This window comes from Trachemys scripta, chromosome 1 (assembly GCF_013100865.1).
Source record: "Trachemys scripta elegans isolate TJP31775 chromosome 1, CAS_Tse_1.0, whole genome shotgun sequence".
Lineage (NCBI taxonomy): Eukaryota > Metazoa > Chordata > Testudines > Emydidae > Trachemys > Trachemys scripta.
This window is the reverse complement of record NC_048298.1, coordinates 69,956,410-69,982,486: the sequence shown is the minus strand read 5'-3', so window position 1 is coordinate 69,982,486 and position 26,077 is coordinate 69,956,410. Positions and strand designations below refer to the sequence as shown.

The following is a 26,077-nucleotide window of genomic DNA, read 5'->3' as shown; positions in this document are numbered from 1 at the left end:
AGGCAGTGATCCAGAATGTGTACCAAAGTCTTTTTGTCTACAGAATCAACGAATATTAATCTATTCCTGGTGCTATAAATGTTTTCCGTGATTCCATCTTCAAATTTTTTGGAAATTATAAAATTGTTTAACTTCATATTTAGGAACCACACAATAAAGTAAATGCTTAGTTCCCTCTCATTCTGACAAATCGGAGTATTAGAATGCCACCCGCTGATTTAACAGGTGGGAAACTTTATTGGGTCTGCAAGCTGCCAGACAGCTATAGGATAAAAGGTAAGAGAGTACAAGGATGCTGTGGGCCTGACTGATCACCTGCTGAAGGGACCAGTAAGGTATTTTTCCCATTGAAGCCAATTGGCTGGGGCCTAGTTCTTTCTGTTTTTTTTTTTTTTTTTTTGCCTTCCTCATATCATCATGGAGACACAGTTAGATTTGATAGATATAGGCTTTTGGAGTTTAATGTTAGGAATCGTATGAATGTTAGTTTGTCATAAATTGCAGCCAGAGTCCAGTACTAATAAAAGGCCAAAGAGCAAACAATCAGAGACATGGGATTTTGCTGGTGGACCCCAAGTCTACGGGCAAAAAGGAGACCTGAAGTCTGCAGATCAGGGTCCCATCTGGTACTTTCTATCCCCTTTGTAGGGGGAAGATGAGAGGATTCCCCAAAACAAGCTGAATTCTCAGGGTAGGCAGTGGACAGTTTACCCTGACTTATGGGCTATATGATAGATGGCCTGTTTTGTAAACATTGCACTGGACCCACCTGAATGCCTGGTAGGGGGAGATGGGCAAAAAACTCCCCCACTCTGATGTTCAATTTTAATAAAGTTGTGGCCATTCACTTGCTTGTCCTGATTAATGCACATATTTTCTTACAGATGACGTATATTAGACATAGGATTAGTTTTAGCCATGGAAGACTTTTTTTGAATAAAGACCAGAGGAAGGTGAAGAAAGCTATATCCAATGTACTTTGGACTACAATTAATGGGCTCAAATATTTGAAAGGATCCATCAGTTTTGTGCCTCAGTTTTTGGGTGCCCAACATGAGTGACTTTGGCCTGATTGTCAGAAGTGTTGAGCAAGCCTTCCAAGATATAGCAATGATTTTTTAAAAGTTAACAAAACAAGATAGTTAACGTACACAAACCTAAATTAATGTTGTCATATGCATCAGGGAAGTCTTACTTGTTTTTGGATCTTCTGCAGAACCAAGCACATCCCGTGAAAGATTACTGTTTAACAAACATTAATAGCGAAGACCGATGGTCTATTCTTAATTTGTACCTCTGTGCCAACCTACTGCAGGTTTTTCATAACTTTGTGTGATAATGGCTTAGAGATGCTATGCTACCTAGGCACAAATAGATGAGTTAAAGATGCAATGCCAGGCTTAAATTTGAATGTCCTTGATTTTGTGATACCTTTATTAGATTTTTAAGTAACTGTATTAAACTTAGTACCGAATGTCATGTTTCTTCACATAATATATTGCTGCAGAAAAACTCAGTTTTAATATGTTGCTAATTGTGAGTTCATAACTGTCCTGTGCACCTTTTCTTCACAAGAATTTTCAGTACAATAGTGCATAATAAACTATACATATAGCCTAATTTTAGTAGATAATCCATCTACATGTAATTTTTAGAACATGCAAAATTATTATACAATATATGTAAATAATTTTTAACACATTTGTACCACCTTTTTCTAATTTAAAGAATTTAAAAAGAAATTCCCAGTGCTGAAAATAAACTTGTGAACAACATGTTCACAGTTTTCTGGTTGCAAATTAAATTCTCTACTCAATTTAATAAGAACTGCCACAACTTGACATATCCATAATGCAATAAAATATCTACACAGTCATTGTAATGACTATAAAGAAATAAACACAATGATGTGCTGGAGGGGACTGTGACGGAGTCTACTCACCACAGCGGCCTGATGGCCATCACGGGGATTAGCTCCACAAGCTGATGTGCCCTCTTCAGGTGGTGCATCTCCCATCATTGTCTCCGCCTGCAGACCTGCCTCAGTCCAAATACCGCAGCGTTCTCTTCATGACTTGGCCCTCCAGCCGTGTCACCATTTGTATTTCCGCCCTTCCCGGGGTGGGGGTGGGAGGAGTATCTGAGTTCAACAGTCCAGCCACTTCCCCAGTTGTGAGTGAGGGGGACCTGGGCCCGCCCACTACTCTTCTCAGAGCTTTCAGCCAGCAAATCCCAGCAGCCAGCCAGGAGCTCCCTCTTGTTCCCAAGTCCCTACCAGCAACTGCTCTGCCCAAGGTGCTACCCTTTCTGCAGCTTGCTAGCCCTCACACCTGGGGCTCCCCAAAGCAACTGATTTTTCTGGCCCTGCAGCTCCTTTTATGTAAGCCCACCAGCCCCTGATTGGCTACTCCTGCACAGCCTCCCGAGGCTGCTTTTAATCCCTTCCTTTCTGGTGTGGGGTGAACAGGGACCCTTGATGCTTGTTGGGAGTCCCTTCTTAAAATCCTGTCACCAAATGTATGGTATGTGCTCAACCCCCTCTTTATCATAGATTCCTTTTCTCCCTGTGGTAGAGAAAATATGATTGCACCAGGTATTTTCAAAAACATTCACGAGAGGTCCCCTATGAGGTCTTAATTGTCTTCCCCTCACTTCAAATCACACAATTAAAACACTATATTATATGAATGGTTTAATTAGTATCCTTTTCAGGAACAAAATATACAGTTTCCAGAAAATGTAATTAATAGTGTGTCACTCTCTTTGGCAGGGAGATTTTGCTTTTTCTGGGATTCTGGCTAAGAGAAAGCATTTTTTATACTTAAGACAACAAATTGATAGGTTGCCAAATCCCTCCCTCCACGGGTGAGTGTGTGTGTTACAGCTGGCTCTTCAGCTGAGGTTGTAGCAACTCTCACTTTTGATTGAGGTCTCTGGTTCAATCCTCGGTATGTCAGCCAAGATGGTGGTCATCACATAACTCAGGGCTTGCCCTGGATTAGAACTGCTGTAAACCTCAGCTGTCTGTGACAAGCTTTCTTTTATTAGAGGAAGGATGTAACCTGCTTGTGAGTATGTGTTACAGGTTCCCCCTGTGCCTGATCTGCAGAGCATATGTGTCTGTAATAGCCCCTTTTAAGCTCTGTAGGTCCCCAGTTCAGTTCCTAGTCTGAGAGCCAAGATGCTGCCTGTTAGACATGCACCCTAATACATCATGTACAGAACATTTTAAAGAGGTGATATCAATCATCATTTTACTAGGATAACCTGGGTTAATCATTATTTCCTTAAGGGAATTTTTTTTGTTTGTGTCAGTTGTTCAAATATAAGCACCACATCACTAAATAATCAAATAGGATGTCAGATTCTGTGATTTGCTTAACAAATGCTTCTTTTCAGTCGTGCTCTGTGTAATGAGCTTTTAGTTTATATTTTCCACTCACTCATAGCGACATAGAGAGCAATACATTCTGGAACCAGATTTTCAGTAATATCAACCCTGAGCATTCAAAAATTAAGGGTCAGGCTCCCCAAAATTGAGGTAGCTTATAAAATGAGATTTCTAAAAAAAATAATAAATTTGGGTTCTTTTTATTTACCTTGTAGTTTCTGAATCTTCAGGGTGCATTTGTGCCATGTTTTCAAGCCTGTCTCTACAACAAACTGTTTTTAAAAAGAATGAAAGCTGAGATTTTATGTAATCGGAGGACTCTAGGAGATGGGCTTTTAATGAAATTTATTATGAGATTTGCAAAAAAATTGCAGTAGTTAAGAACATTGGATCTTTGATTTGTCCTGCTACTGCCGTATCATATCTTCTTCCCATTTCTATTGTATGTCACCAATAAGGCACTATTCATAATTACTCATATTTGCCACCCATGTAGAACAATGAATGTCTTTGAATGACATTCAATTGAACATGTGTTGCAAGATGGGGGGGGGGGGTGATACAGGAGGAAGTGAGCCTAGGACCATTGTGCTTTTTCCAGTGGTGACTCTCACACTCAGGAGGGGTTCTCCATAAATATCCACAAAACTAACTTATTTACCCTCCTTCTAATTCCGCCTTAAAAACTCTCCTCTGCCACGAAGCCTATAAAATACTTGACAAGGTTCAGACTGCCGGAGTACTGAGACAGTTGATCAATATTGTCTCATTGTTTCCTTGCACTCCCTTGTCTGCCTGTCTCCATCTGTTGCCTCTTGTCGTATACTTAGATTGCAAGCTCTTTGAGGCATGGATGATTTTTTGTTTGGTGTTTGTACAGCACCTAGCACAATGGGGTCCTCATCCATGGCCGGGGCTCCTAGGTGTTATGGTAATACAAATAATTAATAAGAAGTTAATGCTGATTTTCCTATATTTGTTGTCTCTGCGTATTAGAACAGTTTTGGAACTCAATAGGTCTTCCTGAGCACCGTTTGCATGATTGGGTCAGATCTATCCACCCTAAGGTTGAAGCATCTGAAGTAGAATCTGAATTCCAAGACTTAATGCAAATAGAGATTTGAAAAATGTTTGTTGAACTAGTAGTACAAAAGGGGGGGTTGTGGAAGCAGAGAAAGAACTGACAGGAAGGGGATGCAATGCATGACAGTTTGTTAGCAAGAGTTATGCTAACTGTAACCCTAATAACGCGAGATTTGTAGACGCGAGGAATGTGTGAGGCGAGTGGGAAAGAACTGTGTGAGAAGTTTTTGCGACCTTGTGTAGATAATGTGTAGATAATATGGAATGTAGACTGAGTCTACATTAGTGAGCAAAACAAGATATCAGAATGACCTTTGTATAAACAAAATGCAGCTGTTGCTCATTATTGTCTGTAACAAAAGGTATAAATGCTTGCTGTAATTGTTTACCTGTTGAGAGACCTGTTTAGCTCTCTCCCTCTATGCAACTGATAGAGAGAAAATAAAGCATCTGACTTGCTGTACCCAAACAAAAAGTGATATCTGTATTTTTCTCCGACAATTCTCTATCCATCCTTAGTCACACTGACCAGAACCTCATGAGTGTCCCATTGACCTCAGTGGAGTGACAACTATGGAGAAAGTTGAAAGCTGAACAAAGCCCTAAGTTATTTTCTAAATACAGTAAAAATGGCCGGCCCATAAAAGTTAGATTTCAGAAATACCATGTAGGAGTGTGTGTAAAGACCCAAAATGTAATTAGAAAGTATCATTCAAAGTAATAGCCCAAAATCCCGGTGTCAAGGAAGAGAGAAAAATCAAGAAATGAGTTTAATGTCTCTTAGAGGGGGTAATAAGAACACTTAATCCAACCTAAACTGGTAAATCAAGGGGGCCAGAATGGATAGAAAAAGAAAGACAGGGAGGGAGAAACATACATCAAGCTCTGGAAGTTATGACAGCTGAATTCCAATACAGTTACTTCTAAGGGTACAGGAAGCAGTCTCATATTTATTAATTATTATTATTATTATTAGGGAAACTCTGGTAGGCTTTGTTGTGGGGCTTATTCATGTTTGTTAAACTTATGTTGCTCCCAGGAGAATGTTATCTGTGGGCAATTACAGGAATGTGTTTATGTATGAATATATTTTAAAGAGTTTTTCAAAGTCATCTAGCATTTGAGATGGGTGCTCATTTATGTAGTGTAATTATCGTTATCATCATCATCAAATTTTTAAACTAAATATTTAAACTTCAAATTAAGGGGGAAATCACCCCAATAAAAATCCCATGGGGACTGTCAAGCAGCTTAAAGGGACTTTTTTAAAAAGGGGTAGCCCCCCCGCTTTGCCCTTTCTACTTCCCCCTCCTCTGTTCTATGATTTATCCTTTTCCCTCTCACCTTCTCCCTCCCTGATCTCTCCTTCCTTCAGTACTGTAAGGCCCTTGTCCCCAGAACCACTTGCAATACACTTTTGTTTACATAGTGTTCACTACAGAATTTAGGAGGCGGGGCTGGGATTCTCGAATGTAAAGAAAATGAACATTAATATACATCAGTTACTGTAAGGACAAGAGCTTTGCTGGCCTGTAGAGAGGGACCAAGAGGAAAAACGATGAGAGAAAGAAAAGAAATGAATAAAAGGAGGTCTGAAAAACTTTTCAAAGCAATTTCCCTTTCATCAGTTTGACAGTGCCATTTTCTTTCCTTTTGATTTGTTTCTTCCTTCTCTTTCATTTAAATGTTGGGATTTTTCTGTTTAAAATGAAGGAAGTAAAAAGCTGAGATGGAGTCTTTGTTGCTTCTAAATAGTTTGAAATTTCTGCATATAGGAGACAATTCAAAGTGGAAGGATTACAGCAGCCAATCAGCACAGAGAGATTTACATACAGTACAGTTATTCAGAAACTGTTCTGTGATTATGAAAATCAGACACTCACAACCAGAGTGCAGGGATTTGCATTACTGAGAAAAAAATCTCTACAGTTGTGCCTCAGTAACCTTATAGCATCTCTGCACTTTAATTGTATGAGTCACTGTAATAAAATGACTCCAATCATTTTATCCACAGTAGAATGAATGATGAGACATCTTCCTGAACATTCTGCATGTCTTCTGATGCTCAGACTCTTCGTACACAACATGGGGGACAGTACACTGTTCTTTTTTAGGGGAACAGATATCAGTGAAAGGCCAAGATTTGAGCCTCTATAAGTAGGAATTGTAACAAGGTTTTTAAAATTTGTATTAACTAAGCTTATAGCAGCAGTAGTGTAATTGGCCCCCTCTCTTTTCCTTGGCAATAATTTTATTCCCTCACTGTGGGAAGCTCCTTGGCCTTTGGGAGGAATAGAATTATTGTGTTATAAAGCACATCAACAATGATGAATGTCACTTAAATCCAATGCATCCCACGCTGGAATTTTGTAGAGTAAGGTGAAATTTAACATTTTGGACTGGAATCTTGGCTAGTTTGTTAAGAGCCAGCTGATATTTAAATTTCTGCTTTAAAACATGCCTACTGTCTTTGTTCTTATTTAGGCCTGCACATTACATTAGGCATGTGACCTTTAATGTTCTACAAAATGCACTATTTTTAAAGATTTTTGATTCCCTTTTAATCCACATTAAAATAAATCATACAGTTTTCACTGAAAAGTACTGGAAGGAAAGGTATATTTCAGGCGTGTTCACTGATCATTAAAGGGAGACTACATTTTTGTGGCTGTCATCATGCAAGCCACAAATCAATGGCTTTTTACAAAATATCCATGACTTGACATTTTATGATTTGTGTGTGTAGGTAGGGAAATGTGACTGTAAACAATTTAGTCCCCACACATTTTTTTTGTGTGTGTGTGTGCCAGTATAATTGTATTGGGTACGGGTGCAATGTTTACCAATATAGTTATGCTGATACAGACCCATGCCCTAGCAGCCAAAACCATGTCTCTCACTCTGTGTCTCCTGCTCACACTCAATAGCTCTCTCGTGGCCACCCTACAGTGCCCTGTGCCCCTGGCTGTCTTTTGTTTGGGTGCTGTGCTGTCCTGCACCATTGGTGGCCTGCATCTAGCCCTCCTGCTGCAGGGTCTGACCGGTCTCAGATGTGCTCAGAGCAGGCCTACAGGTTTGGGCCCTGCTGGCAAGATAGGTGTTTCCCTGCCTAATTTTAAAATCCTGCCCCAGCTCCAGTTTGAGCTATCACTCTGAGTAGCATTTTGGCTGGTTGGAAAATGTCACCTGATGGAAGCACAGGCACTTAAAGGTGTTAGGCAGCACCTGAGCTGAGTTTTGGAAAATGCCAGTGGTGCTTACATGATGGATGTAGACATATATCTGTTCGAGTGCCTAAATCCCTTTAAAAAACTAGCCGTTAGCCTCTCTGTGCCTTAGATGCCCATCTACAACATGGGGATAATAGCGCTTTTCTCCCTCACAGGGGTGTTGAGAGAGCAAATACATTAAAGATTGAGGCACTCAGACTATCGTGATGGGGGCCCATATAAATGGGTAATATAGCTTGGTTGCATTAATTTTCTTGTGGAGCCCCTCTGCACTATGCAACCCTCTTTTGGGGAGTGGCAGCGGGAATATATGGGAGTACTACAGAGCTCACTGATGCTGTGCTGGTGGAGAGCGAGAGAGCTGTAGAGTGCCCGGAGGCAGTGTGGAGATGCAATGAAGGTCCTGACTTTTTAAAGACCAGGGGTTTCTGTTCCAAAAAGCATGATCTGGTGAAACTTTGTGAAGGAACATTGTGATGTTTTCTATCCCCATGCACAGATGTTTCCAGGTAGGGGAATTATCTAAAGCGTAGGTAATACACATGGAAATCACCAAGCTGGTCATCTGATCCACTTCCAGCATCATTCAGGAATATAGACAGTTGGCTTAACTGAATTCTTTTGGGGCTTGGCTGGCTTACTGGTATTCTGCATCCATACAGTCCTTTTTTCTCCATTTTTAAATGATAATACATAATAGTATTTCTCTAAGAGTTAACGCAGGTAGGAAGAACAAGTCATGTTGAAACTGTCAAGGTACAGACTCATGTCACTTTTAGTATATTATGAAATAGTGCATGAAACATGTAGGATTTAAAAAAAAATTTCCAGCAAGTAATTTCAGAGACTAATAGTAGGTTATCCTCCTTCATCCATAATGCTGTGCACCATAGGAGCTTTTTATTAAAACAAAAGGCAAATTCTCGATATTAGGCTTTCCAGTTGTTTTCATTATTATTTTAGAAAGGAAAGATGTGCTGCATTTCAAGTTTATCTCTGTGTACGGACTCCATTCCCAGACCTGCAACCTACAGAATTTCGCATAGTACAAACCATTCATGCCCTTAGTCATATTAACATCAAAGCTGAAAAATAAAGGTATATCCTATATAAAATTCTAGTCTGCCTCATTTAGATAACACCCTGAACTATAAATTAAACAATAAAGATGCTCCCATGTTACCACTTTCCTAAATGCTTTTTTTTTCTTGTTGCTCCTAGTAGTTTTGTTTTCCCTACGATATTATCAGACAATTCTGCCTGAATGTGGTCCATGCTGGACTGTGCAGATTACCAAACTAATGACATGCAGCCTTCTTGCTATTGTAACACCTCTATTCTTACAAGTGGGAATTTGGAGTGACAGACCAAAGCTGTTTGCTATCAATTTAGCAAAAATTGCATCTGCCAGATTGCCAAAATCCATTTCAGAGACAAAAATCGATTAATATTCTGATTTGTTACCTGTCATTATTGGTCACACTATATTATACCTTTCCACAAGTTATAACCTCTAGGGAAAAAATCTATTTTGTTAAATGTAATGCTTTTCCAAATATATTTTTAATTTGCTTGTACTGTCTACTTGCTATTTTTTTAAGAGCATGGACATTGTTATGATAGCTGCTATTAAAAAAAAACCTTAACTCATTTTGGAGGTTAGTAAAGTATCAAAATAACCTATTTGTGTCACTGTGTGAAATTTTTGAAATGAAAAGGAATTTTATAATTAAATGCAATATCACTTCAGAAATAGTTCTAATAATATTCTATTAACTGTACTTTATTTTCATAAACTATTATTATTTATTATTATTAATAATATATAATTATATGTAGTAAAGAGGTTTGGTCATATAATAATGTTTTGGAAACTATATAACTATATAGTTAATGTTTTGGAAACTGAAAATAAAATTAAAATCAAGTGTCAGCATTCCTGGTGCATCCACCTGATTTGCTGAAAGGCCCACAAATATGGTTTTAATATTTTCTAGTTAAACTGTAGAAATATTTTCTCAAAAAGATCTAGAATATTAGCAGTAGCTTTTTACCATTAGAGTGTCTATCTAATCATATTTTACTTACATGGAATTTTATTCAGTTCATTCATAAACTTCTCCTTTAACTTTGAAAATGCATCTTCTTTTCCACCTCCTGCTCCAGGACTGGCTGGTTCTGTGACATTAATTGGCAGTGAAGCTGCAATGGTGGTGGCTGGTGGTGCGGCCAGGGCCTCGTGACGACTTTCACTCACCATTTTCGTTTCCAGGGAAACAGCTACTGGAAAAATAGAAACAAAAGAAAATATTTAAATGGTTCTCATATCAACAGGTCTCAAAGATACAGGACATCAATTGATGCTCCAGCATACTGGGTAAATATCACATCATTAGCATATTGCTTCTTGTTGGTTCATACAATATTTATTAGACTACAGGGAAGGGTCTTTTCCAGAGGTAGTATCAGCTGTAGTTATTATCTTATGATACTTCTCCAACACTGCTGAGTTTTGAACTGTTGAATCTGTTAGATACCTCACAGTTGCTATAACCCTGTTGCTTAGATTTAGCTTTTTGCCCTTTAATTTTGAAAGTGTAAGTAAACTCACTGACAGCAGTTCAAGATAAACAAACACTATATTGTATTTACAGAAGTGCGTGTGTGTTGGTAGGGGGTGAGAAGAGTCAGAGCCAAGATGTTTATGTAAAATAAATCAAGAAATTATAATCATATAAGAAAAACACCTCCAAGCTTTCTTGCAAAACCAATAATCTACTAGTTGTACCCAGTTAAGCAGAATTGTACACTATGCAGAAATTGATTAGCATCCATTCCTGATCCTCACTTTTTGAAAGTAACTTCCCTTCTAGTCATTTCCTATGACATTTGCTACAGACAATATTCTCTTAAATTATGTTTCACCGGTGTATTCATGAACTATGTCGATGAGGTAGTTAACTGAAGCCAGATTGAAGCAACCACAATGTTGACACACATATGCTCCCACATTAACATACTTTTAATGTAATGTTTATTTGAGGTGCATTTTGCAAAACCTTTACTTGAGCTATAGGATAAAAACTTGTTATGGGGCCCACATGGCACAATTTTAGTGTTACCAGAAGGTTGGTTTAAGTGTTTGTCTTGGTTTAACAGTGTTCTGATGTTCCACTGTGTCCTAAATATCATTGACTTGACTAATCATCCTTCATTTTTTATTTCAGAAAACCAGAGGGAGAAGGGATTTGAGAGATAACAATCATTCATTATTGCTCTGAGTATACTACTGCTCTCACAGTCCCAAAAGGAGCTTGGCCTATAGCCTTCCATAGAGAAATTTAAATAACCACCAAATGAACAAAATGAGACACATGAAAATGAAATGAGCAAAAAACTTCCACGTAGCAAATTCATGAATCAAGACCCAAATCTTTCTCAACTTACATCATGGGCCTCTTCAAGTTACTCAGGCAATAAGAACAATGAGGAGTCCAGTGGCACTTTAGAGTAGGGTTACCATTCGTCCGGATTCCCTCGGACATGTCCGGCTTTTTAAGCTAAAAATAGCGTCCGGGAGGAATTTGTAAATGTCCCGACTCCCCCCCCATGCAGAGCACGCGCGGCTAACAGTGCTGCCGGCCGGCCGGTGTCACTTACATGGGGCTCCAACACTCAGCCAGAGAGGGCTCCTCCTCCTCCCTCCCTCCCTCCCTGCATCGCAGATCGGCTCCGGCAGTTTGGAGCTCCTCCCCTGCTGCTGCCCAGCAGCTCAGGCAGTTCCTGAGCAAGTTCACCAGACATTAGGTGAAGAAAGGCCAACAACAAGAGGGCCAGGGGGTCGGAGAAGGGGCAGGGAGGTTTTGGAGGGGGCAGTCAAAAGACGGGGGGGGGGCGGGGGAGTCCGGGGGGTCTGTATGGGGGTGGGGGTGTGGATAAGGGTTGGGGCAATCAGGGTACAGGTAGGGGGGTAGAGTCCTAGGGGGCCAGTTAGGATGGGGGGAGGGTCTCAGGAGGGGGCAGTCAGGGGACAAGAGGCAGGGAGGCTTACATAGGGGGTGGAGTCCTGGGGGGCAGTTAGGGGAAGGGGTCCCAGGAGGGGGCAGTCAGGGGACAAGGGGGGGAGGTTTGGGGGTTCTGAGGGGGGGGAGTGGGAGGGGCAGGGGCGGGGCTAGGGCAGGATGGGGTGGGGCTAGGGCAGGACAGGGGCAGGGCTCCTCCCGTCCTCTTTTTTGTTTGCTGGATTATGGTAACCCTACTTTAGAGACTAACAGATTTATTTGGGCATAAGCTTTCGTGGGTAAAAAACCTACTTCAGAGGCACTAAAAATCCCACTTCTTCAGTTAGGCATTGTGATGCTGAACATCACAGTGCCTAACTTCTAGGTACCTAGAAAAATCATTGGGATTCACAAAGCCCGAGTTAGGCACTTAGGCTCCTGCACAATAAATGGGCAGAGATAGGAGCCTTAGATGGTGATCTACAAAAGTCAGCACACTACACAGGATGCTGTCTAAGCTAGCCAATGGGCGATGCTGATCAGAGGGATGTGTGCTAAGCCCCATCCTTCTCATGGAGATAGGGGCATAATTTCAAACCTTTCTCTGCTAGTGATTCTCAACTGTAAACCTTCTCCTGGTGTTAGGCCCCTATGCCATGTTTGCACAAGGCTGAGGACGAGGACTTTCTCCCTCATAACATTTAGCCCAATGCTTAGGGTAGTCACCTGGGATGTTGGAGACCCCCACTTCAATTCCCCCCCCCCTTGAGGGGGAGAAAGGATTTATGGATCCTGGGTCTCCCATATCCTGGGTCAGAGCTCCAACCACCACTCTATAAAGTCACTTGTGTTTATGTTTGTGCATTTTTTCTTGTTCTCTCTCACCCCCGCCCCCGCTCCCCTGAGACGGAAGATGTGTTTGTTACATGCTGTGTGCACTAGCTGGTTTCTGTTAGTCTGTTGTCTGTTTTGTTACTGGCTGTTTCTTTGTTTTAGGGGCATTGTTGGGTCTCCCCTTTTGCCTTAGGTGAGGGTTCTCCATGGGGCCCACTTCAGATGGGTTTAGCAATTTGACCCGCAAGTAAGGGGTTTTGTGTGTCCCTGCTCTCTCCTGCACTGGGGAAGATATGTTGCTGAGTGTAGGTAAAGTATTGACTGTGCTACTATAAAATCTGCCTCTCAAATGAGCAAATCTATAGTGATTTTCCTGGCCCAGGAGCAGTTTGTGAATTGTTTGGTACAGGAGGGACTTTGGGTGAAGGAGTCTTTTGTTCATGTTTTCCTTTGTTTACTCCTCCTGCTAAAGTAATTTTTTCCAAAGTCCCACATGAGATGATAGTGTCTGCTCTCTCCCATTATGGGAAGGCAGTTTCTGCTGTTAGGCTATTTCTGTTAGGATGCAAGAACCCAAATATGAGGCATGTTATGTCATTCTGGCACCAGGTTTATGGGGCTCTAAATAACCCCAAATAGCCCTTGAACCCATTTTTAAAGTACCACACTGATGGGGTGGATTAGACAATATTTGCTACCTCTGGAAACATGAAATATTTCTTTTGTGGTGGCCCTGGTCATTTGAAGGGTTCCTGCCCACTGTTGGCTAGGAGGCCCCTGGTAAGAATGTGAGACCCAGGAATAGTGGGGAAGGGGCTGGGACATCAAGGGAGCAGCAGGAAACAGCCGGCAACTGTACTGACAGATTCTATCTCCCCCCTTGCCATATATGGTTTGCTGTTGTTCAGGGAGCAGCTCCTCCCCTTCTCCAAGGACACCTCTATTGTGACTCAATCACTTGTACCTGGACAGAAGCAAGGAGGTTGAGGAGCCCCTCCCTGCAGAGGAAGGAGAGACAGATTCTAGAGATGGAGGTGAAGAACAAACCAACGAGACATTTATCTGAGATTATTTCTAAAAGGGCTAAGATGTTGGAAACCCCTGAGCTGCTGGCAGTGGCTGAGAATGGAGCTGCATGCCCTGAAAAGGAACAAAGTGTTGCAAAGGGTGGTAGCTCCATGCGTGGAGCTCCCAGTGGGGTACTGCCTTCCCCTGGCATCGTGAGTCCTCAAGCCTCCAGTCTTGCATGCTGCAGTGATGATGCTGGGTCCCAGCCTGAGGCTGTGCTGCCTCCCACTCTTGGGAAAATAGATATGTCAGCATGCTCCTTCATGAATAATGAGAATGTTACAATAGCAGCTCAACGTTCTTCTGAGCTGGTGGAATCTGAGGGAGAGGAAGAAGATGATGAGGATCTCTCTGACTCTTCACTGGTTCCTGATGTCCCAGCCAGTCAGCTGTATAGAAAGGGGGGTACAGCATGACGGAGATTAGTAACTTTGTAGATAGCGCTAAAGAGAAGCGGGGAATTGATGTCGAGGCCTGTTTCCCTGATTTACAGTGCTTCGTTCATTCAGCTGTGTTGGGGGGTTTGCATTTGAGTCTGGCGGTATTGCCCAGCGAAGAGTCTGTGGCCGAGAGCCTGTGGCCATGTTGCCAAGCAGCAAGAGTCTACAACCGGTATTAGGGGAAACCTGGTCCTCCTGCTCCAACAGGTTGCAAAGCGGGGGCCTGTGACTAGCTGTTTCGATATGTAGCCTGCGGGGCAGATGCCACAAAGCCTACTCTCTAGGTCACTTCCTATCGTGGCTTCTGCCCCTCCAAAGTCACAACGGAGTCAGCTTATGGACTCACCAAAGGGGGCTTCTCTATGACCGGGGTCCGGAGGCTTCTCTTTGTTAGTCGTGGCCCGCCACTGCTCCCTTGTGTAGTCTGCCGACTGAGCTGGGATGCTCCCTTTGGAGCTCTGCCTCAATTGTGAGCATGCCCAGCAGGTGTGGCTGGGCAGGGCATCTGAGCCCAGAGCTGTTCATTAACCCTTTTTTCCCTGGTATGGGGCTTATACACCCCACCACAAGCACAAAGAGGGATACCTCGGCTGATTGTAGGAAACATTTCCATCTCGGAAAGTTGTTGAGCAAGGTGAGGAAGCATGTGGGGAGGCCTCTCCATGGCTCATTTTGTTCAAAGTATTTCCACTTTCCATTGTTTCTCTCTGCTGCTTGACTCTCTCCTTCTAGAGTCTATGGTGCTTCTCAACTTTGGCAGTCTAACTATTAATGGATGCTGGGATGGTCATAAAAGGGCACAACTCTTTGAATTTCTCAGACAAAAATGGGCTGATGTTATCCTTTTACAAGAGATGCATTCGGACTCTGATAATCAGGGAAACTGGTTGAAGGAACAGACAGCTTCCTTGAGCCAATGTCACTGTTGGGGTGGCTGTTCTCTTTTCCCAGGGTGCAGTGGCACAGATCATTCCTATGAAGGAGACTGTGCAGGGTTGGCTTCTTCAAGAGGGAACACCTACTGGCACTTTTGTTTTTAATCTTTTTACTGTGCATGCCCCTACTCTGAGGCAACATCTTTTCTCCTTTCTGCAGATACTTGCCTATGCCATGCTTGACTGTGATCCTCTGATATTATTGTTCTGGGAAGAAATTTCAATTGCACTGTACATTATTTTTTAGACAGGAACCAGTGGTGGGATGTCAGAAAGGTCCAGATTCAACTGTTCTGCCAACAGTATACCCATGCTGCCACATGGTCTTTGCATCAGGCCATCAATGCCCTGGAATGAGACATCTTGGGCTTTCATGGCAACCTTGATGTGGGAAACCAGATGCAGATTCACCAAACCTTAACTGAGGACTACCAGCTCCTGAGGTGCTTGTTGGAAGAGAAGGTGCAAAGGAGCCCTGGTTCGGGCCCATTTTACTCAGCTGCATAAAACTGATGCTCCTAGAATGTTCTTTTTCGGGTTGGAGAAAGAGTCTATGGGCTGTCAGCAGATTTTTGCCTACAACTGCTGGGTGGTCATCTGACGGCTGACCCTGCTGAGAGCTGGAAAGCAGCTGTTTCTTTTTACATTACTCTGTACTCACCTGATGCCTGTGATGTGCTGGCAATACAGGAGCTGGACCAGGGGTTACCCCGTCTGACTGGTGAGGAACAGCGGTGCCTGGACACCCTTCTGTCACTGCAGGGTGTCCAGCAGCTTTCTACAGGCAAAACCACAAATATTGATGGGCTGCAATCTGAATTTTACAAGCATTTCTAGCATCTTATTGGTCCTGACTTTTTTCTAGTGGTGCTGGAGTGTATCCAGGAGAAAAAACTGCCCCTCAGTGGCTGCAGGGCAGTGATCTCAAAAAAGGGGACCTCTGTGATTCATGGAACTGGAGATCTATTTCTCTTCTCTGATTATAAGATTTTATCCAGGACCTTAGCTAACTGACTGAAGGACTATCTGGATTCTTTGATACACCCCGATCAAATATATTGTATTCCTAAACACTGTATTTTTGATAATTTGTTTTTGATGGGTGATGTACTACGGTTACCAAGCTTTGTAATCTGGATCTGGGGCTTATTTCAATGTACCAGGAGAAGGCCTTTGACAGAATTAATTATAACTTTCTTTTATAAATGATAGAAGCTTTTGGGATTGGGCCAGAGTTTGCTTCATACATTTCTTTATTGTACCATAATGTTTTTATTTTCCTAAAAGATTAAAGGGGGTTTTAGCCTCAACTTCCCAGTTCACAGAGGCATTTGTCAGTGGTGTCCTCTGGGATGCTGTATGCTTTTAGTTTGGAGCCATTCCTGCACCTCCTCATAAACTGTCTGGCCTTTCTCTGCCAGTTTTCCTTGCGTCTGACAGTGACGTGCAGGCACTGTGTGCTTGTTTACAAGTGTATGAACAGGCATCGTCTGCCTGCATTACTGGGCTAAGAGCAATTCAGTCTTACTGGGTTCTTGACAGTGTAGCGGTCCCCCTTTGTTGCCCCAACAATTGCCATAGGGGACCTCGAAGACTAACATGTTAGGGGTCTTTTCCGGATCTGAGCAATATACGCTAAGGAACTAGGAGGCGGCCAAGGAGAAGGTGCAAGATCACCTGGCAGAAATGGCGCTGGTTCCTTCCAGGACTCTTTTTGGGGACAGGTTTTTGATTGCCAACAACACTGTGGCCTCAATGTTGTGGCACCGGCTAATGTGTCTGGGACCCTCCCCAGGCTTTTGGGACAGTACTCAGAGGTATATTAATCATTTTTTTTAAATAGTTCCCATTGGTTGTGCCCTGCTTTGCTGTTCCTGTCATTAGATGAAGGAGGCCAGAAGCTCACTGATTTAGCCAGTCCGGTGGCAGCTTTTTGCCTCTAGTCTGTTTAGCGTTTGCTGTACTCTGACTCCCTGCTGGCCTGGAAGTCGCTTGCTTTTTCTCTCCTCCATTGTGCTGGGGGGATGGACTTTGACTCTCACCTATTTTTATTGCACCTGTTCAGTTACAGAGTCTAGATTTGCTTCGATTCTATAATGGTCTCTAATGCCTGGTGACTTCTGCAAAGAGTGCAGCCTGAGCAGGTGTTTTCCAGTTTATGGCTCTCAGAAGAGCTGCTGTTTTTTAACCCACGTTTTCCTGATGAAGTGCTCTCCTCCAGGAGCCTGTTGCCTGCCTTTATGTAGGCTGGGTTGACCAAGCTCCCCTACCTGATTATTTCTAGTTGGTCAAGCTGGAAGTTGACAACTCTTGCTGTTCAGACCAGAATCCGGTCTGTGCATTTTTTGGACAAGGTCCTCGCTGAACTGCAGGTGTTGCTTCGACAACAGACAGCTCAGTAGTTGCAGTACGTTTTTTGCAAAGATTGCAGAGATTGAATCCTGTATTCCCCTCCCTAGCTGACTCCCCTTCTGTGGATGAGATCCTTGTGCAACCAGCAGATTGTTGGTACTGGAAGGATTTGGTGAATGTTCCCTTTGCAACCATAAGCAAGAAGCAACTCTGTAATATATGAGTCAAAGTGCAGTATTATGCCACCCTCTCTGATCTTCCTGATTCAGCCTGTAGGATGCTTCTGTCCCTGGTGACACTATATCCCCGGCTTGGAGTACGTTGTACAAACCTCTGCCTAAGTGCTTCAGTGACTTGTAGCAACCAATTATTTTGTGCACCATATTACCCCGAGGCATTTGCCCAGTATCCCTTTTGCTCTGTTTCAGACACCCCTGTTTGATTCCTCTTTTTCTTTTTTTGCAGCAGTTTTCAGTGGTTTGGGATGAGTTTTCTCCAAGCCTGTTTGTTCTGGGAATGAGACAGTGCTCTCATTTGGCTGGTTTCCGGGTCAGGCAAAACTAGCCCTTTTGAAATCTTATGAGAACATAGTAGCTGGGGTTATGGGGTGTGACGTGCTAGAGCTGTTCCACGTGCACCATTGTGGCCCAGCTATGGATTGATTATACTTTTCATAAACTGACATGTAACCTGGACACTTTTCGGGTGACTTGCTGTTAACAATATTTTGAGTGAACTTGGCGATGATGTTTTAGTGATTCATGTTAAATGTTCACTTAACTAAGCTATGTTTTGCTTTATTTTATGAATATCTTTTGTGTGTATATTTTGTAATTTTAAAACATTTTAAAATAGTGAGCACTCACCCACTATGTGGGAGACCCAGAATCCAATCCCCCTGCTCCAATGACTGTATTTATCCACAGTGCAACAGGTTCAGCAGGGAGAGATTGAGGGAGCCCCACATTAGACTATCCCAGAGCCCACTGGTTAGAGCACTCAACTGAGAGTTGGCAGCTAAGTTCCCTGTAAGCTGCAGGGCCATGCAGCAGCCTATTTAGCACCACGCAGGCACTCAAGGAACCCGCCTGGGGACCTGACGTGGCCGGGGAAGGGGCATCCCTCCCCCAGCTCCCACCTAGCCCGACCCCCAACCTGCTGTGGCCGGGGCACCCCTCCCCTGGTCCCAACTCTGCTGTGGTGCAGCCTGGCATGGCTGAAGCGGCCCAGCCCCAGTTGCGACCGGGGTGGCCCGGCCTGGATTGGACCGGACCCAGATGGGCTAGGGCGGCCCTCCCCCGGCCCAGACCTGCTGGGGCCGGGGGAGGAGCGCCTATTCTCCAGCCCCAGAGCCGCTGCAGCATGGAGAGGTGCCTCTTGCCCCCCATCCCAGGTGCTGCTGTGGGGAGAGAGAGCTGGGGGGAGTCCTTTCTCTCTACTGTAGCCCCTGAGCACCCTCCTGCACCCCAAACCCCTCATCCCCAACCCCACCCCAGAGCTCGCACCCCCAGCCAGAGCCCTCACCCCCTGATCCCCAACCCTCTGCCCCAGCCCTGAGCCCTTTATCCCCGGCCCCACCCCAGAGCTGAGTGCCCCTGTGTTCCTTGTCTTGCTTTTAGCTTTTTACCTTATTCTCTGCATCTGCCCTGTGCCGTTTCCAGCCTAACAGAAAAGGATGACGACGATGATGCACCAGAGGTTATATGATATAGCTTTGTCTAATATTTCATTGCTTATGTTATTTGCAAACATGAATCTATTTACCTACTGCCTATAATGGGGTGGGGGGAAGTTCAACAGTGGCTTGATCTAAAGCACACTTAAGTCAATGGAAATATTCATATTGGTTTCAGTGGACTTTGGATCAGGTCTTATGACTAACTCTCCTCAGTCACTGACCACAATTACATTAGGGCAAAATGAAAATTGCAGCATTTGTGCCCAGCACTAAAAAACATGCCAGCTATTTCAGACTAGAAAGATCTCTCTCCATATGCTCTGATAAATGCCAAATACTATGAAATAAAACATGCAGAGCCGTTAGCTGTATATTTTAGTGTTATTTTACGTTATAGCATTTTGTCAATGAATGTCAGTTAAATCAGAAGCAGAGCCTATGATATATCATAATTAAATTAAAATTACATTGCTTAATTGTAATATATTGCTTAATTATTTCAGGCCTGGCAGTTGAATATTCTGGCTTGTAATGGAAGACACAATTTCCAGTGATGACTTTCAGCTAATTAAAAATTAAGGCAAATGTTGTAATTTATTTATTTATAATTTTGGAGTCACATTTTTAAAAAAATGTACTGGAAGAGCACATTTGAAATGTTTCTTAAAAAAAAGTAAGGAAAAATAATGAAACAAGTAGATTCCTCTGATCTCTAGGACCAGTCCTCTCTAGATTCATAGTGCAGTAAGAGGTCACTATATCTAATGAGGCATGCACAAATACTCTGAGACCTGCCATAAAGCCTTCCACCTTTACATGCCAAAGACCGTCGTATTTCTAGAAGATGTGTACGGACCTAAAAGAAAAAAAAATGTGATCCAGAAAAGTTCCCTGCAATAAATTTCAAGCTTCTGAACAGCATGTATGTGCACAGAGATGGCACCCAATGGCTGCCATTACCATATTACTATTCTATTCCACAGGGAGGGTATAAACACTGTAGTGGCATTATTATAGAGCATAGAGTCTGAATGATTAGTGTACTGTTCTTTTGTAAAATAAAGATTACTTTAATACTACAGTGTGTTTGTGAAGGTAAAGCTTTTTACAATAGTAGAATATTTGCGATTTATGAAGTGACAGCCATAGACACAAGCACACAAAATAATCAAAACTAAATTTCGGTTAAGAAATAAGTAGCCATGGAATGAAGTTATGATTCCCTTTGCAGCATTAATACAGTTTTATTATATGATTATACTGACCTCTATGGAATATTACATATGGATTTACAGTTATAAGAAAAAGTGCAGTTTCCTTGTGTTATATTCTAATGCATTTGCCAAATAGTGTAATACTGTCAACATTGCGTGATTTTGAAATCCCCCACAGACAATTGTTATTCTTATGCATACTGATTCCTTTGTGTATCACTACTGCTATCCACACATGTTAGTGCTTAGTTTATTAGAAGTCATATTTAAAAGCTAGATATAAAACAAAGAACCAAACAAGCCGACAGAGAATGTAAAAGTGTTATCGGGAGCTCTTATTAAGGAAAATTGTTCTCTTCTATATAGAAATCTGCAGGAATTGGAAACTAATTCTGGGAGAGATGATAATCTGAACCACTGAGAATGCTAGAATTTATGGTTCCAATCTCCACTATGCATGAATAATCACTAGAGAATGGACATTCCATTAGTGTCAACTCGGTTTCTTCCTAACTCTTCCTCTGAAGAAGGTACATACCTTTTTAGGACAGGTATGACACTGTTCATTCTTTAGTATCTGAACAGTCTACAACCACACAAATCTGAAAATCTTGGGGATTCATCAGAGGTTTCTTTATGGAAGCACCTGCCTCTGCCCAGCTGTCCCTGTGCAGGATTCCTTCAGAAGTCCTGTGCAAGGAGATCCCTTGAAACCCATCTCGAAGGGTCATAATGAGAAGTGGAAGGCAGTGGACATTTTTATAGACAAAGTTGATGTAACCTATGGGGCAAAAGGGGAGTTAAATCCATGATTTAACCTTCCTTCTTTCCCATCCATAGGACTGGAGAGTTGGAGAAGAGGGAATATGCTGCAGAGGCAGCACCTCCCCCTTTCAAACACATGCACACTGAAGCTGAAATCTGGACATCACACCGGAAAATGGAAGGAGCTTGGGGCCATTTGGAAAGAGGCTGACCTCATTAGAATTCTGCTTGACCTGCTCTAAAGTGTTCTTGAAAAGAAAGCTGAACCACTTCTAAGAGTTAGGCGAAATCTTTGTTATCCTTTCAAGACATGCCAATTAGAGATGTGTGAAATGCTCACAGTGAACCTTCCCCCGCCCAAAGCAGGTGAAACTTGTCAGTTTCAGATTTCATTGAGAGTGAAACTCACCAAAGTACATCACCTTTTGGCATTCCTTCTGGATGTGCAGGCTAGAGTCTAAACCAGTCAAGTTTCTATGGTTTTCTGCTCTGTCCATTATGGGCATATCAGGTCCCAGAATGGCGTACAGTATGGGTCCAGCACAGCAGGAGCAAAAGGATCTGGTGGAACACCTCTAGCCCTGTTGACAAAGAATTGGTGCCATCCCTTCAAGGCAGAGGAATTGAGGAGAGCAGGCCTACCTTGTCTTTGTTTGCTCCTTTACATTCAAACTGAAGGAGCAAGGCAGCTTGACCAGTGAGAGACTTACTGGAAAGTGTCTATTTTATTTTTCCTCTTATCATTAATATGAAGATTTTTAGAGATGTTTGAGATCTTTGGCCATTTCAAAATATTGCATCTGGACCAACACTGAACCTCATCAATGCCATTAAAAAAGTATTATCAATTTAAAGGAGTAAGTAACATGATCTGCAAAGTACCAACTCTATTTATTTACCACCCTCTTACAAATTAAAATGGCTGAAACTATTTTTTTTTAAAGTCCTGTTATGGCAAGTTTCACACCAGAATAGATTTCGATGGGCAGTTATAAAACTCTGAGCAATAATTATGAACATTACTTCAATGATTGTGGTGCAACTACAGTGAGGGGTACAGTACTTTAATCAGAATCAAATATTGGAAGTTTGCTTCCAGATTATGCATGGTATATACAGTACAGTAGATCTATTCAGCACCCCAAACATGTTCACCACAATAATTACTTTGAACATAATTACAAAACACATTCTAGGAAAAAAACCCACTAAGATAAAACTAAATACTTGGCAAGTAAAAATTACTTTAGTTGCTCTATCATTTTCTGTTTACAGCTATATCCTATAGCACAATGAAGGCGAGAGACAACATTATTAACCTTCAGTGACAGTAGGGCCAGGATAAGTATATACTGGGAATGGAGAAAGGTTTCACATTATACTGAAAATGTACCAAATTCCATTATTTTTTTCTTTAAATGAAGTGAATTCATCATTAACAAAATAGAAGCATTAGCAGAGTGTCTAAAGATATCTGAAATAAATGATCTCTTCCCAGGTTTAAATATTCTGGCGTTAATAATACATTTCTTCCTCATTCATCTCCCCATTAATGAAATAGCCTATCTTTCGAGCTTCAGTAACTGACATTTATTTTAAAAAGACAAGCTCCAAAAAGAGCTTTTCTAAGCATTTTGTAAAGATAGGCTTGTAACTATGTTTTCAGAAGAATGGAAGGGTCACGATAAAGATGTTATATCAACACAGCCATTTCAACACTGCCACAGAGCCTTCAAATACAAACTGTATTTAGTATGGTTTTAAAGAAGGTACAGGAAATGGCCAGTGTTGCTTGTGAAAAAGGCAACATGATGAAGGTGGAATTTAAATCTCCCTGGGATCTATGTTGCCCTTTATGTGGAAGGAATGTGTATGTGAATTATGGGCATTATCTGCCTATATAATAGATCTTGTCAAACTAACGATATCTTTTTTGATGAGAATACAAGTTTGGTTGATAAAGGTAATAGTGTGGATGTAATAGACAGACTTCTGTAGGGCATTTGACTTGGTACCACATGACATTTTGGTTAAAAAACTAGAATATAAAATTAACATGGCATACATTAAAAGGATAAAAAAATTGGCTAACAGCTGGATTTCAAAATGTAACTGTAAACAGGGAATTATCATCGAATGGGTCTGTTTCCACTGGGGTCCTACAGGAATCAGTTTGTGGTCATGCGCCATTTAACATCTTTATTAATGAGGTGGAAGAAAACATAAAATCATCACTGATAAAGTTTGAAGATACCACAAAAATTGGAGGAGTGGTAAATATTTTGAAGTCGATAGGTCACTGATTCAGAGCGATGTAGATCACTTGGTAAACTGGGCATAAACAATATATGTTTTAATATGGCTAAATGGATACATCTGTGAACAAAGAACGTAGGCCATACTTAAAGGATGGGAGACGCTATCCTGGGAAGCAGCAACTCTGAAAAAGACTTGGGGGCTGTAACATTCCAGGATGCAATCCAGACCAGTGAGGTGCTATGCAATGTTCCCTCTAATTTTTTACGTCCATGTGCGGAATGAATTTTGTTATGTGCATCAATATGGAGGTGATGTGTGACACCTCACCTTCATATTGGTGCACATAACAAAATTCATGTTGTGGGGGTTGGTGTGCGGGGGGGGTGAGGGCTCTGGCTGGGGGTGCGGGCTCTAGGGTGGGGCCAGGGTTAAGGGGTTTGGAGTGGGGGGGGCTCAGGGCTNGTTCAGGCTCTGGGGTGGGGCCAGGGTTAAGGGGTTTGGAGTGGGGGGGGCTCAGGGCTGGGGCAGAGGGTTGGGGTGCAGCAGGTTCAGGCTCTGGGGTGGGGCTGGGGATGAGGGTTTGGGGTGCAGGCTGCCCCGGGGCTGTGGTGGGGAGAGAGGACTCCCCCCAGCTCTCTCTTGCTGAATGGCCACAGCAGCTTGGGGCTGGGAGAGAGGCGCCTTTCCCCAGCCATGTCAGCTCCAGCGGGGCTGGGCTGGGCCGAGGGAGGCGCTCCTCTGCCAGGCAGCTTTAGTGGTCCTGGGGAGGGGCTCCTCTTCCCAGCAGCTCCTGCGGGCCCGGGCTGAGCCAGGCTGAAGGAGGGGCTCCTCTCCCCTGGCCACGGCAAGTCCGGGGCAGGTCCGTGCTGGGGCCGGCAGGGAGGGGTGCCGCTCCCTGCCACGGCAAGTCCATGCTGGGGGAGAGGCATCTCTCCCCGCCACAAACCTGAGCTCCTTCACGGGGCTTAATCGGCAGCTGCACAGCTTAGCGGGAACTTAGGTGCTGTATCACTTCTGCCCTGCAACTTTGTGAGCGACCCAAGTTGGAAGCTACAACAGCAAAGCATTGTGGGGCACCCAATCAGCCTGTCAGCGTGCAGGTTATGCTGAGAGTGTCTGTGTATAGCCTTAGCCCTGGTCCAGCAACTCTGACCATAGCAGCTTGTCAGCACACTCCAGCTATGCACTGGCTTCCAGCAGCCTTGGTTACTACTTGCAGGGTGACTCCCAACACACTCCTGAATTTGCCCCCAAGAACATGTGTTTTGCACTGTCCAGCCTCTCCTGGACAGTTCAGATATTTTAGGTTTGTTGCCGCTGGCAAGGAACAACATAAAACACTTTGCTACCCCAAATGGAGTTACTCAAACAATTCACAACACTTGATTTGTTTTGATTAAAGAATAAAACAAGTTTATTTAACTACAAATAGAGATTTTAAGTGAGTACAAGACATTAAAGTCAGAAATAGTTAGAAGAGAAATAAAGATAAAATGCTTCCTAGTACTAAAACTTAGTGAACTAGACTTGGTTCAAGGTGAAATCCCTTACCACATGTTTCCAGTAACACTGCTGACCAAATTCTTAGGCCAGGATCTGTACCCAAAGTCCAACAGCTTTTATAGTTCAGTCACCCTTTGGACATGCATTTTCCTGAGGGTTATCTTTAGAGAAAGCTCATTTCCGCTAAGGATGGATACAAGGAGTCTGGTGTTAAAAAAGGTTCCATGATGTTGTTCCATGATCTGTTTGTTCCTGCCTTCTTTCCTTGCTAAAAAAGACCACTTATAGCTGATTGACCATCAGCTTTGATGACAGCTAGCTAGAAGTGTCAGCTTGTCCTCTGTCTTTGAGAAACTGGTTTACCCAGACTTGTCTGGTAAACACATTTCAGACCTAATTTCAGCTTATGTTTATAACTTTTTATATAATGTTGTTGCACACATTTCATCATGATATTATTGACCAGTGAGTTATTAGTTTTCAAATGATACCTTACAAGGCATATTTTTATAGAGATTATTATAAATGTGTGCAGGGTGTGAATATAGGGATGCATTCAGTCACAGGGGCCATGGTGAGTAATCAGGGGGATCCCAATCTGATGCCATGGCTAAAAGAGCTAATGAGATTCTGGGATGCATAAACAGGAATCATAAGTAGAAGTAGAGAGGTTAATTTAATTCTATATTTGGCATCGGCACGACCGCTGCTGGAATATTGCATCCAGTTCTGGTATCCACAATTCAAGAAGGATGTTGATAACTTGGAGAGGTTCAAAGAGGAGCCACAAGAATGATTAAAGGAGTAGAAAACATCCCTTATAGTGTTAGGGTATGTCCAGATTACCCGCCGTATCGGCGGGTAGCGATCGATTTATCAGGGATCGATATATTGCCTCTTGTCGAGACGCGATATATCGATCCCCGAACGCACTCCCCATCGACTCCGGAACTCCACCAGAGCAAGCGGCGGTAGCGGAGTTGACGGGGGAGCCATGGCCATCGATCCTGCGCCGTGAGGATGGGAGGTAAGTTGGAATAAGATACGTCGACTTCAGCTACGGTATTCACGTCTAAGCTATAGAGGCCTGGATACACAAAAGTAGTTAGGTGTTTAAATCCCTGCTTTAGGTATCTAAATCCCAGTTTTGGCATCTCTAAGGTACACAAAACTCAAGCTGAACCCTGTAGGCACCTAGATTTTTGCATCATCAATTATAACTTTTAGCCCAGGGATGAGGATACTCAACCTGGATGTGGGAGATCCCCCAGTTGAAGTCTCCCCTCTGCCTCAGGGGGAAGAAGGGATGTGAAAAGGGGTCTGA

At 42.8% G+C, this 26,077-nt stretch overlaps 1 protein-coding gene across 4 annotated transcripts in view; it reads right to left on the bottom strand.

Moving 5' to 3' along the window:
* Positions 1 to 26,077, bottom strand: part of SYT1 (synaptotagmin 1) — a 506,808-nt gene that overhangs the window by 161,062 nt on the left and 319,669 nt on the right. For 3 of the 4 annotated variants that reach the window (XM_034772011.1, XM_034772036.1, XM_034772029.1), the window contains one exon: positions 9,793 to 9,987. In XM_034772011.1, the coding sequence (XP_034627902.1) occupies positions 9,793 to 9,964 (172 nt within the window). In that variant the 5' untranslated portion in view covers positions 9,965 to 9,987. The remainder of the gene's footprint in view (positions 1 to 9,792; positions 9,988 to 26,077) is intronic. The other variant, XM_034772021.1, reaches the window with a different exon arrangement.